The sequence below is a fragment of the Parasteatoda tepidariorum genome, chromosome 9, assembly GCF_982258835.1.
Source record: "Parasteatoda tepidariorum strain Cologne lab strain chromosome 9, Ptep-v5.0, whole genome shotgun sequence".
Lineage (NCBI taxonomy): Eukaryota > Metazoa > Arthropoda > Arachnida > Araneae > Theridiidae > Parasteatoda > Parasteatoda tepidariorum.
In genome coordinates this window covers 98,918,765-98,933,348 of record NC_141763.1, presented here as the reverse complement: position 1 = coordinate 98,933,348, position 14,584 = coordinate 98,918,765, and the positions used below count along the sequence as shown (strand labels likewise).

General features: G+C 34.0%; 1 protein-coding gene across 1 annotated transcript; it reads right to left on the bottom strand.

Moving 5' to 3' along the window:
* Positions 1 to 207: 207 nt before the first annotated feature.
* On the bottom strand, positions 208 to 10,193 carry LOC139426755 (uncharacterized). The gene is made up of 3 exons (XM_087150751.1): positions 10,063 to 10,193; positions 8,568 to 8,694; positions 208 to 474 (listed from the first exon to the last, which is right to left on the bottom strand). The coding sequence occupies exons 1-3, from the start codon at positions 10,115 to 10,117 to the stop codon at positions 294 to 296; spliced, it is 363 nt and encodes a 120-aa protein (XP_087006877.1). The 5' UTR covers positions 10,118 to 10,193; the 3' UTR covers positions 208 to 293.
* Between the last annotated feature and the right edge of the window lie 4,391 nt (positions 10,194 to 14,584).

The following is a 14,584-nucleotide window of genomic DNA, read 5'->3' as shown; positions in this document are numbered from 1 at the left end:
ATTAATTATAAGTTTTATCTGATAACAATCAAAAAGCAATTAAAACTTGCAATTCAAAAATCATAATTATTTCTGTGTTATCTCACATTAAATTATAGCTAAATTTAAGGTCGGTAATCTTCTTTTCTATTGACTTTATGAAATTATTATCAATTACAATTATACATTAAATCTATATTTAAATAAATACAAAGTAAAGATGAAATATAAACATTTTATTTGGAATGAAAAGCCAGTATAAATAAAGAGTGCCGAAATCTATAGTTGATCGCAGACCTAGTTCTGTGAAAATCTCAGCCATCCTGTTTCCTTTCATAAGCATAGCTTTGTACTATTCCAGTACTATTGCAATTAAAGAACGGGTTGTTTGATGGTGAGAGAAGGCTGAAAATTTTTTTCAAATTATCAGTATTTTCATTTTTGCAATAGTATTCCCTTCTTTCTTCCAGACATTCAAAATATTTGCTGATTAATCTGGAAAAAATTAAAAAAAACAATGCATAAGATTTTTCCTGTAAACGTTTTAATTAAAAAGAAAAAAAAAACGCACTATTTGTTAATAATCGTTTTTCAAAATGTAAATACGTAATGCTAAAAGGAAGTTGCATTCCCTTCATGATTTAATGCTACTTAAAGAATAACCTTCTTCCTTTTTCTGGTATTAAAGTTTATATATGTTACTGGCAATGTAATTATTTAGGTCAGTATTCATAATGCTTAGTTATTATGAATAATGACCATTAAAATTGATCAATTTGAATTACTTTACGATAATTTCTCACATTGCCCGGTCATTATAAATACCGCTATTATTTCTTTGGGCACTTTGATTAATTAACAGCAATGGGACAACCACGTGCGTGTGGTGTGATTCTGGCTGGCCAATGTTCACCGGTGATTGTTGAGAATCAAATTAGTCGCATGGTGAATGTCCGAAATATTCCAATTTGATACTAATTTATTCGTGGATATAATTACATTTATTCGATATTTTAATACTTAGTGACGATAGATTAGAACAAACATCAGCGTTTGGAGTATCGGGCAAATATATACCGGACAATGGCACTTGACTGTAAAAAATATCAGTGTAGGGTATACCGGGCAAATGTATACCGGGCAGTGGCACTTGACCTTAAAAAAACATCAGTGTAGGGTATACCGGGCAAATGTATACCGGGCAGTGGCACTGAACCTTAAAAAACATCAGTGTAGGATATACCGGGCAAATGTATACCGGCAATGGCACTTAACCAGACCTAGTATGACTAGATCTTTGGTAAATGTCCGAAATATATACTAGGTCTAGTGCCACTTCTGCTATAGCTTAAATATTTAAAAAAATTAAGCAAAGCGTTTGAATCAATTTTAAACTGATACCGAAATTATTGCTTTAAAATTAAAAAAAAAAAATAATAAAAACTGCGCCAGATAAGAGTAATTGAAGTAGTTGCTTTATACAGCGCATGTGCCGGAAAAAATTAAAAAAAATTATGCAGGTGCATCTAAAAGTGGATGAATATCCCAAGACACCCTGTGGCTGTGTGTGACACAAATTGCCCACTTGACTTTTAGCATTATACATAATGACCGGGCAATGTAATAATTGCAACATAATTTATCATTTTCTCAAATCCTTTTGGGCACTTTTTAAATTGCCCGGGCATTATAAACAATGCCCAATTATTTACATTGCCTGTGACATATACACAAATATAACCAAATAAGGGATAGCACTCGAAACATGGCTAACCTTAAACTTTATTTATGCTGTGATATTAATTTCGTTAAATTTGTTTCAGGCTTATGACCCGTTAGATTTTATAAATGACAGAAAACTCTCATGAATAGTAAAATTACGAGTAAATTTCAACACACATCACAAGAATAAATTTTCCTTGAATATGAAGCCTGATGACACATCGCCTTGTAAGTATAACATAAGCGGAGGGATACACCGGAAGTTTTCCAAATTTCTTCCGGTTTTAGAAAGCTTGTCATTGTTTACATTCACACGATACGTAGATAAAAGCGCAGTGGCTCAGTGGGAGGAAACCCGCATCTCAACGAGATTCTTACGATTTACAAATAATATATCAAGTTTCATTCCATAATGCATTTCTCAAGTCTGGCCCCTTACTTGTTAGCTCATTTAGAAAGCTTACTTGATACGGATTTTTTCCCTCTTAATACATACTGTTAGTGTTAAGATACAACTCATAAATACGCTTTAGTATGTTCTCCATTTTTCACTTGACAGACGCAATAATCATTTTTCCTTCACGTCTTATGAAGCTTCATCGGAGTTACAGTTTTATGTGTGGCTTTGAATCAGTTTTTTAAGAGACTCTTATTAGTTAATCGTTTTACAGTAAATCTAATATGCCAATAAAAACTTAATTTTTTTCCTACTATATTTTAATGCAAGAATTATTTCCGTAAGTGTTTGGAAGTTAGTTTTCAATGCGGCTATATAAAATCCTGGCATTTTTGTTTTCGAACGATTCCTGTATTTAGCTTTTAATAATTTTTTTGAAAATTTTCATCATTTTCAGGATGCCCTGTTTAAAATTTTTTTCTGTTACCGGATTTTCTGCGCGAGAAGGCGCTACTTTTTATAAGGCTAATTTAATAAGGATTAGCTAATTTATGAAAAAAATAAGTCTCGCTCAAACTTTTCATTACATTAAAGTTACATATAAGGAAATAGTTTTGTTAACCAATACATGTCGATTATTTAATGAAAAATTAAAAATTTTTTTTTGATAAATTATTTTTTTTACCAACTACAAAAAATTTTAGTTATCCAATGGAAAAGAAATAGTTTCGTTACTCAATGCATGTCAATAATTTAGTGAAAAAAAAATTTTTTTTTTGATAATTTTTTTACCAACTGAAAATAAATATAAGTAACATATAAAGAAATAATTTTGTTACCAATGCATTTCGATGATTTAATGAAAAATTAAAAAAAAATTTTTTTTTTTTGATAAATTTTTTTTATTAACTAAAAATAAATATAAGTTACATATAAAGAAGTAGTTTCGTTACCGAATGCATGTCTATGAGTCCCGCAGTGGACTGATCGTTAAGACACGGTTCTCATCAGATCACCGAAGTCAAGCATCACTGGCTGCGGTCAGTGTGCGGGTGGGTGACCCACTTGGATCAGTCTGCGTAGGGACCGAGGGTGTGCGGTATTGGTCCTCGTTAAACTGTGCTACCGTAAAGTGCTCGACTTCGCGCGCAGGTCGTCGGGCTACCGAAGCGGGGGTGCCATCCCCTCCGTCGAGGATCAAAATTGTGATGGCATGTCTTCGGATCATCCTCCGGGATGTTTCCCAGACCGTCGCCAATAGCCCATTGTGCAGCTCTAGTGCGACGTAAATTAACAACAACAACAACAACAGCATGTCTATGATTTAATGATTTTTTAAAAAACATATTTAGCAATTAAATGGTGTTTTTAAGGGACTCAATAGATCTTATCTCGTTTATTACCCCTGATACTTACTCCATACAGAAATAACACAGCAAATTCAGGCATATTTAAATTGTGATTTTTTTTATTTGACATTGTTGACTAAAATCTAGTAAAGTGATGATTTGTTGTTATTTAAAATATGTTTTTAGCTATTTTACTACAATTCGTTTTTAATGGCTGGCATTGTGCTATTTGGTTTTTCGCCATCACGCTCATTTAACATTATTCGGTGAATACCTGTAAACTCAGGTTATGGAGGCGAACAACATAACCCACACCACGCTGTCACAGACACTCGTTCATAAAGTAGGCAGCATTCACAGACCAGAGGAAGAAATGGAGAAGACCCATGCCCCAAGCCGGATTCGAACCCGCGATCATTGGCTTGATATTCAAGTACCCTGACCGTCCTTTTTTACTACAAAATCAAATTTTACTGTCCAAATTAAAGTAAATATGACCCAATGTTGAATAACAACTTTCTGAAATATTATGCCAGAGACGCGGTGGCTCAAGGGAAAGGGCACTCGCCTCCCGATGAGGTGACCTGGATTCGAACCCAAATGATGTCTGATTGATACGAGTTCAGCACCCGACTCGCACCGACAACAGTGATGACGAAATGTATCCTAAATGGTAGATGGATCAATGAGTAGAGTCGTTAGGTTAACCGCGGGAGATTTCCGTGGTTTTCTTCTCCATGTAACGCAAATGCGGGTTAGTTCCATCAAAGAAATCCTCCACGAAGGCAAAATTTTTCCCAATATTTGATTCAGGAGTTTTCTCTTGTCTTCTGGATTGAGTTAAAAGTTGCGAGGATACGGAGTTGAACATTGGTAGACGTGAACTCATAATTAATAACTGATAACGCATAACTGATAACGCAACAAAACTTATTCACAGAGTATATAATTGGAAAAAAAAACTGCATAATTTGTGATTGAATGGATTTGTATGTTTCAAGATGTAATCTTAATGGTCGTAGGAGTGAATACCATAAATATAGTAATTAATTTGTGGTAACTTTTCATTAAGATGCGAAATCAGACAAAAATACATTGTTTTAAAATAAACATTGTTTTTAATGCATTCGAAGTCCTTGTCTTAAAAAGGTGTCTAGAATCTGTGGCCGAAGACACCCCGTGTAGTTGGTGACGGATGCACGTTAAGATTCTGTCGAGTCGCTAAGTCCTCCATGTTCCTATAACAAATCAATATCTCTGGGGGTACTGGATTGGAGATCGTTCGTTCTCTGATTCAGGTCAAAATTACGATTTGTGGATGAATGAATGGATGTATGAATGGGTCCGCCTTATAAACAGGTGTGACGTATGGTGTGACGATGTCGAATTCTTGCCCATAGATGGCGCCACTGAAAAACAAGCACACTCTGCCTTAAATTTGCTCGGTATCACAAGCAGGCTTGCTCGTGTGGCAAGTGGCATTAGAACCAACCAACCAACCAACCAGTATCTGTAATCCAGGAGTGTTATTTTTTGTCGATTTCATAATCTTTAAGAAACTTATTACGTTAATCATTATATTTTGTAGAATATTACAAAAAAGTACCCAATTATTTAATCGGGTAAATTTTTGTAATATTCTACAAAATAATTATTATTCACGTAAATATGACTTAATTAATTTAATCAGTTACCTAAAAGTAATTGTAGGTAAAAAGATAAAAAAACAATTACTTAATTTAGTAATGCTCTAAATACATTTGAGTTTTAAGGTATGATTATTTAAACACTATTAATTTTTAAATGGTGTAATTTCAAATGCTGTGATGCCAAATTTAAAATACGTTCTTGAAAGACCTTTCCTGATACCGATTTTTAGAATCTTAATAAAAAATGAGAACTAATAATTATATTTATTGAGGTTCACAAAATAATACTTAAGCGAGAGAAATAAATTAAAATTTTTTTGGTACAGGAAGACAGTTACAATAAACTACAAGACTTTATTTTATTGAGGAAGGAAACAGTGAATGTGATTATTAGAAAGATCTTCAAATAAACCTGCTAGAGCAGTGGAGGTTCAAGTAATAGAACGCTCGTCTCCCAGTAAGGTGCACGGGTTCGAATCTCAGTAATGTCTGATCGATACGATTTCCGCACCTGACTCGCACCGACCACAGTGATGGGGAAATGTATTAAAAATATGTTTTATACTTCCAACTGATCGTAATACAGTTTTAAATTTCAGAAATCATGTGACATTTGATATTTTTTTGCTTATTGGCAGATTAGAGCATTTTAATGTACCTACAACAACGAATTGTTTTTAAAAGTACAAAGTTTGCATATTTTAATATCACCAGCAAAAGTAGTAATAGCCAAGCAATTTAATTTTTTTAAATAGTTGAACACTAAATAAAAAAGGTGAATAAATAATTATTCTTAAAAAAAAAGGGAAACAAATTCCTCATTGATAGAGAATGTTGCGAAAAACAGAGCCATTTTGAAAATGGTTCAGATATCCAAATTTTCATTTAATTTAATTTGTCTTTTTTTTCATTGTAGTCAGTAAGTAAAGAGAAGAAAGTCTAACATTTCTCGGTATTGTACCTAGTTCTAAAACAAATTCTTTCTGGAAGCAAGATAACCACAAGTATGAACTCTCATAAGTTTGCATTAGTGTAAGCACATGTACTACGCTATTGGTCCGCTTAAGTGCAATACTCTGTTTCCACTAGCAACTTCAAGCAAACTTAAGCTTTCTTGATTCTGTTAGTGAGAATAATGTAAAATTTCATCTGAAATGAATTTTTATCAGCTATTGTTTAGTAATTTTATTATTTAATTTAATAAGCACGTCATTTGTGACCTTGAGGTGTAACCAGATTTTACTTCGGAAAGGGTGAAGTAAAGTACATTTTTCAGATTAGATACAGAATTTTTAATTATGAAATATCAATTTTTAGAATATCAAATTTTAATCAATTCCTTAATATCAATTTTCAGAACCCTTGTCAAAAAAAGTAAAAAAATACACACATTAGAAGGTCACAAATTAATACTTAAACGAGGGTAAAACAAAAACGCAGCTTAACGAATCACTAGTAAAGAAGGTGTTGTCAGAGAAAACAAGGGAAATTGAAAGATTGTTATCTGAAACATCTTCATCCTCCAAGTTCAACAGGAGGGCCGCGGTAGCTCAGGGGATGGAGTACTCACCTCCAAATGAGGTAACCCAGGTTCGAATCCCAGTGATGGCTGGGCGATGTGAATTCCACGATTTTGATGATGTAAAGTATCTCCAGTGGTAGACGGATAATGCGTTAGAGTCCCCCTGCTGTCAGGCTAAACATGGCCGGTTTTCGTAGTTTCCCACTCCATGTAACTGAAATTCTGGTTAGTTCCATCAAAAAATACTCCACAAAGGCAAATTTCCGCAATATTTGATCCAGGAGTTCTTTTATCTTATAGATTGGGTACAAAACTACAAGGCAACGGACTTGCAGATTGGTAGTCGTAAACTCAAAATTGGGTCGGTTGTTCAACGACGTTTGCATAAAATAAAATAAACTTAAACCTGTTTTGATGTTTATGATATGCACCTTCCTCTACTGTAATTTATTATATTTTGACAATTTTTTTTGTTGGTTCAAAACCCAAAAGTGCATACTCTTTTATTTACATATTTGATAGGGTTTCTGAAAATACATATAAAGAGAGGTTTTTACGAAATTTTCTAGATTGGTGGTACAATTTATTGTGATTCCTGAGAAATAAGATTTTAAAATAATGACATTTCATTCAAAATGATAATATTTTAAAAATAGTATGCCTCTAATTTTGAAAATAATATATTTTGTCAAATAAAATTCCACAACTTAACATGGTGTGGAATTTTTCTAATGCCATATTACTGTAAGTCACGTGCTTATTAAATTAAATAATAAAATTAATAAACAATAGCTAATAAAAATCCATTTCAGATGAAATTTCACATTATTCTCACGAACAGGATCAAGAAAGCTTGAAGTTGCTAGTGGAAACAAAGTATTGCACTTAAGCGGACCAATAGCGTAGTACATGTGCTTACACTAATGCAAACTTATGAGAGTTCACACTTGTGGTTATCTTGTTTTCAGGAAGAATTTGCTTTAGAACTAGGTACAATACTGAGAAATGTTAGACTTTCTTCTCTTTACTTACTGACTACAATGAAAAAAAGACAAATTAAATCAAATGAAAATTTGGATATCTGAACCATTTTCAAAATGGCTCTGTTTTTCGCAACATTCTCTATCAATGAGGAATTTGTTTCCCTTTTTTTAAGAATAATTATTTATTCACCTTTTTTATTTGGTGTTCAACTATTTAAAAAAATTAAAATTGCATGGTTTTTACTACTTACTTTCGCTGGTGATATTAAAACATGTAAAATTTGTACTTTTAAGAATATAATTATATTTGTTGTTGTAGGTGCATTAAAATGTTCTAATCTGCCAATAAGCAAAAAAATATTTAACTCGGTAAACCTATTTTTTCTTTAAGAAAAAAGATAATAGTTGTTTAAAGAGAACTAAATTTTAAAATGTTTTTGTTGGAATTTAAAATGTTTACGAAACTGGCAACTAGCTAGATTTTCTATCTTTTTTTAATACACTAAATTTTTTTTTTTATACCTCGGTGATTTTAGATATTCCTAAAGAACAGAAAAAAAATAAAACCACCGATAAATCAGCAGAAATATACATAATTTCGCCATCGTTTGTATTGGAAATTAAAATATTTACAAAACTTGTATATTCGAGCAATTGAGTCATGCTATTAAATCCAAATTCTCAAAAAGGATCCATAATTTAATTATTCCCAACGACAATAATAATAAAAAATAATAAGTTGATTCAAAAATAGTATTACCAATTTTTAAATTTTGTTTGCTGCATAGATAATGTTGTTGTTGTTAATTTACGTCGCACTAGAGCTGCACAATAGGCTATTGGCGACGGTCTGGGAAACATCCCGGAGGATGATCCGAAGACATGCCATCACAATTTTGATCCTCTGCGGAGGGGATGGCACCCCCGCTCTGCATAGATAAAAATGTCTATAAAAGGTTTACTTACGAGCAATTGATATCTGCGTATTGGCGTTTATCGAAATCTCCTGAATGCTTTGCTAAATTCAGATTTATATAATTGAAGCAGCTGTGGAAATCATTTTGATTATCAGTGACGCATTTGTTCAGGCTACCTATGTTTAATAAAGGAAAATGAATAAGTAGATGGCGACGTTTTTAGAATACTATATCAATATGATTGTTTATGGCGTCATTTTTTAAAACATTTTTCGGAATTCGCTTTTTTTTTGGACCATACATTCGAGTTTTATTATGTTTATTCTATTAACTGTTCAGAGTCGTGGTGGCTCGAGGGATAGAGAGTTCGCCTTCCTATGTGGTACCCGGGTTCGATTCGAATTACAGCGATGGCTGGTTGATACGAATTCGGCTCCCGACTCGCACTGACCACAGTGCTGACGTAAAATATCCTCAGTGGTGCTCCTGTGCCTCAGTAGTAAAGCATCCCCAGTCTCCTTGTCGTCAGGCAAATCATGGAATGTTTTCGTGATTTCCCTGTCCATGTAACGCAAATGGGGGTTACTTCCATCAAAAAGGGTGTGGCAGAAGTTGAATTCTTGACCATAGAGGGCGCCATTGGAAAACAAGAACAATCGCAACCCTTGCCTTAATGGCCTAATACAATAAAAACAATACTTTCGCTTAGTCTTCCAGGACCTTGGCGGCTCAGGGAATAGAGCGTTCGCCTTCCAATGAGGTGAACCGGGTTCGAATTCCAGTGATGTCTAGTCGATATGAATTCCGCATCCGGCTTGCACCTATCACAGTGCTGACGTAAAATATCCTCAGTGGTAGACGGATCATGAGTTAGAGTCCCTTTGCCGCCGGGAACGCGGGAGGTTTTCGTGGTTTTCCTCTTCATGTGACGCAAATGAGGGTTAGTTCCATCAAAAAGTCCACCACGATAGCAAATTTCTCCCATGGTTCAGGATCATGGTTCATGATCCAGGAGTTCCCTCGTCTTCTGGATTTGGTTCAAAATTACAATGCCCCAGGGTGTTGAACCTTAGTAGTGATAACCTCGAAATTGGGTCGGTTGTTCATCAACGGATATAAAATAAAATTAACTGTTCAAAGTTTTGGTTTATACCAAAAGAAATTATCCATGTTTTAACCTAATTGCGGTTAATTCAAAGTTAAGTCGTAATTAAGTTAATTAAGGATTCCATTTGAATTATCTGGAAAGTAATTCGAATTAAAAAAACAACAACATTGATTTTGGTCAAACAAAACATCTTGTTTCAAACGATCTAAAACATTATACCAAAATATTTAATGACGTAAGAAACGTTAAAATTAAAGGAAAGAAAGTGGGAAATTAAATGCAGATAGACCAAAATAATAAAACTAATTTGTATGCTTGGGATGTAAAAACGAAATGAAAATGTTATGCTTTGAAATAATTTTCCGAACACAAATTTTAAGATATAATTTCAAAGTGTTTAAAACTTAACAGTTTAATTCATAAAACCAAATTTTACCTTCGATAAAAATTCCTAAGAGGTGTATACTCCAAAAAAGAATTTGGAAAAACATTTTTCTTCAAAACAAAAACACTAAATTAAAAGGAATTGTGCGAGGCTGGTTATATTTTTCTTTCCTTTCTTCAAAAAAAAAAAAAAAATCTTTTGTGCGAACTTAATGCTATTGTTTTCCGTTATGTAATAAAAAATGTGTTCAAATAAAGGACGTTTGAAGTTTTTATCTTCGGAATAACATAAAAAAATGATTAATTTAATTAAAAAGATGGTTCGATACACAATGTTAAAGGAATCCATCAAGAAAAAATCAACTAGCTGCAAACGATATTTTTTTTAAGAGATTAAATATTTTATGAGATATAAACTGCGAGTTTGACATGGTTTTGTTACATGGAAGTAAGATGCAGTGCGTAGAAAAAAAAAGTAAAATAACTAAGTAAATAAATATGAATGCAAGCATCCAGAATAACTTTTGATGAATCGAACTTTAACGCAGGAGACAATTTTAATTATGAACTAGGTAGGATAACTTTTGTTCGATCGTTTAAATAGCTGCTCGCCAGATTTTATTGCATTATAAAGAAAAGTTATTGAAACTAAATACAACTAAATAAACAACAACAACTTAAACAAATAACAACAACTACCAATAACAATAACTAAATAAACAACAACTAAATTCCATTCGTTTAGCATTGCGTCATATGTTGTTCCTACTAAATCGAAGTAGTTGTGTTTTTTTCATATTATACCCAATTAATTAGAGCAGACGATGTTTTTATGTTGCAAAATGGGATACATGAAAGTGATGCAGTGTGGGTATCTCGATCCTGATTGGTTGTTGCATTTGTTTACGTTTAAAACTGTTCTTTCCATTCTATTTCGAGTAAACCAAGCCCGTCAAGTATCGATTCTCTTAAGTGACACATTGTATTTCACAGATATTTCAATTCTTTCACTATATATTTATTACTTAACACAAAGACAGGCACGAAGTCATTCAGAACATAAAAAAAAACTAACATTCTAACTTATGTGGAGAAACTTAGCTCAACTTTAACACGCCATTTTGCTAATAATTGGGTGATTATAATTAGTCGCTGTACTTTGAATCACTCTCGGTGATACGTCTTCGGTTCATAATCGAAATATTATTTCTTTATTATTCAAATAAAATGAATGAATTAATAAAAGAATATTTCATAATTATCGCACAAATTTTACAAAAAGTAAACATTATTTCGAAAGAAATTTAATTCTTGCATCTGAAAATTATGTTTAGAGATAAATCAAATATTAACCAATTTGGCTTTTATAGATCAGTGGTTTTATATATTTTTAAAACTTAAGTAAATGTGTTCGCAGACGTCAGGTAGCTGAGTGGTAGCATTTCGTGCTCTAGTGTCGCAGGTCCTGGGTTCGGTCATCGGGCTGGACAAGGTTGACTCAGCCTTTCATCCCTTCGGTCGCTAAAATGAGTACCAAGCATGCTTGAGGACTAAACACTGCAGGTTCGGCTGAACATTAGAAGAACATTAGAAATTAGAAGTATCTCGGTGCACAGCCGCGTAGCGGCTTTAACCGATTCGTCGCTATTCAGAGTCGATGATGTTGGTTCAGTCAATTTCCACTCCTAGGAGAGGTAGACTCTGTAAAGAAAAAAAGATCACAGGGGCTGTGATCGGTACGTGGCAAAGGCAAAATCATGTTGGGTTAGGCTGAGACATCGGAAATGAGGGATTGGAGCATAGTCACAAGTTCGGCGTTCTGGAGTAGCTCTTGCATCTCCTTAAAGATGAGGAGCAGTCTTGTGGCCTTGTCGGTGATCTTGGTCGGTTGCTTCCCCTTGGTCTTTTTTGGACGTTCACTGCATCCAGTGAAGCAGGCAGGATGGGGGCCCTTACAGTTGACGCAGGTTGCAGGCTCACTTCGTTGTTTAGTACATACAGGTGTATGTGAAGTGCGCTTTCGCACACTTCATACATGCTGGCTCGGGGGCTGGGCAGTTCCGCTGGGTGTGCCCGAACTTCTGGCATCTGAAGCACTGTACTTGGAAACGGCCGCCGCGGAAGCGCTCGGTCCGTACCGGGAGGTTGAGTATGGAGCTGACGGTGAAAATTCTTCTGTTGGTCTCGGTATCTGGTTGGATAACAAGGAAGAGGGGGAGGAGCGAATACTCCTGGCCACGCCTCCTCTTAAGTTGGATAATTTTTTCAGGATTAAGTCCAAAGTCTTTAAGATATTTATGTAAATCTGCAATATTAGAGTCTATTTTGAGTCCTCGGATCAGGGTCTTGATTTTTCTAGGATAATTTGTGAGAGAGGCTATATTAGGTTCCATCGGAGCAGTTGTGTTCACTATCGCCGGGGCTTTAGTTTCGACTTCCGTCTCCATGGGAGTTGGGTTTACTGGAGTAGTATCTGTATCTGAGCTGGAGTCTGATGTTTTAGGTCTCTTATTTTTGTTCTTCTTTTTCTTTTTCTTAATTGCAGGGATGTTGTTAGGAAGTTGATCGGTGGGTGGAGGCTGTGGGTTATTACAGGGGGCGGTAGTTTTTGGCCCTAATAAGGGCCTTGCTTGGTCGGGTTGGGTGGGAGTCGCAGGGTTATCGGTCTCTGTGGCTGCTATTTCCATCTCCAATTCAGCAGCAATTCTTTCTCGTCTGATCGGTTCCAATTTCTCTAGCCTGCATGTTCTGATGAAATGGAATAGTCTATGGCGAAAGGATAGCCAATTGCCATCTGCGATTTGTTGGTAGGAGTTGCTTTGATTTCGGTATCTTTCGATTCTATCGTCGATGTCCTCTAATGATAGGAGAGACGTCTCGTATACTTCCGCTTTGTGGGTATACTCTTTGATTTCATCGAATCGCTTCTCATTCCAGTACTTATAGATATCAATGCCAGCTGGTCTGGGAGGAGAACATCTTTTGCCGCCCCGTCCAAAACGTTGTAAAGGCATGTTGGCTCAGAGCTCGGATATAAAACACCCTTACTCTATCACGTCTCAAACGAGAATCCAAAATCAGGTTCGGCTGACCACCCAACAGGAATATATACTCCTTCACCCCGCAGACCAAGGTCAAGAAAACTGAGATGGGCACATTAGGCCTGTGAGTTGTCACGTCACTGAGTTTAGTTTAAATATGTTCGCAAGTTACAATGAAATACTTAAAATCTGTCTTATCTCTAACCTAAGAAACTAAATATAAGTCATTTAGAAGAGAAGATGTTTTAAGTGAATTTCTACGATTAACAGCCGTACTTTATGTACTTACCAAAATTAGCATTTTATATAATAAATTGTATATTTGACGTAAAATATCAAACAACACAATCTTAAATCATTTTATTTCAACGTTGCTTAGGTAAGTCTAATATTAAAGATAGAATCTTCATATCTGCAAGAGAGGTAGTGTGGGTACATCGATCCTGATCCTATCCGTGGCATTTGTTTACGTTTGCAACCGTTCTTTCCATTCTATTTCGAATAAGCCGAGCCCGTCAAGTATCAATTCTCTTTAATGAAACATTCTATATTCTTACACAAAGATTTCAATTCTTTCATTATAGATTTTTACTTAACACAATGAGAGAGATGGGGACCATAAACAAACTAAATATGTATCAAATTTGCCAGGTACACAAAACAAAAATATATATAATAAAATATATAATATAATAAAAATACAATAAAATACATAAAATAAAATACATATAATTAAATACATAAAATAAAATACATGTATTAAAATACATATAATAAAATACATAAAATAAAATACATATAATAAAATACATGTATTAAAATACATATAATAAAATACATAAAATAAAATACATATAATAAAACACATAAGCAAATAATAAAATACATATAATAAAACACATAAGCAAATAATAAAATACATAAGCAAATAATAAACAAATAAAAATGATAATAATCAAAAAAGAATTATATTTCAACAAATTCAATGTGCGATGCGGAGCTGTATTTAATTAAATTCACGTTAATTAACATTCTAACTTATACGGAGAAACTTAGCTCAACTCTGACACCCCTTTTTGCTTATAAGCGATCAGCTGGAGCTGACGTCATAGATCACGTGTGTGGGTATTGTGATCTTCTTCTTGAAGTACAAGCACCCAATTAAAACTTTTTTAATAAATCTTTTACAAGCCATGTGTTAAAAGACCTATTTATTAGTTTTGATTAATTTGCAAGAATTTACAGACCTGTCTATTAGTGTTTGAAGAGTTTTCCGGTTTCAATAGTACACATCCCAAAAATGTCTTTCTGCTGATTTAGCAGAGGATCAGACATTGAACTTTGCAAAATAATCTATATCAAAAACTGAAATTATGTTTATGTTTACGGAATTTTAAAACTGCATTTTATACTGCATAATATTGTAAGAACGATTCGATTTGTTTGCCCATTTCGTGTAGCGGTTATATAAAACGAGTTAAGCAATGGCCCCTCCAAAATTTTTATCTAGAATCAGTTCATTGAAAGATTTTC

Excerpts from the sequence above, each read along its gene's own strand:
- LOC139426755 (XM_087150751.1), bottom strand. The coding sequence starts at position 10,117 with ATGTTTTTCCAAATTCTTTTTTGGAGTATACACCTCTTAGGAATTTTT. Across the intron at positions 8,695-10,062 it reads CTTAGGAATTTTTATCGAAG|GTAGCCTGAACAAATGCGTC; the intron begins GTAAAATTTGGT and ends TATTAAACATAG. Across the intron at positions 475-8,567 it reads TACGCAGATATCAATTGCTC|ATTAATCAGCAAATATTTTG; the intron begins GTAAGTAAACCT and ends AATTTTTTCCAG.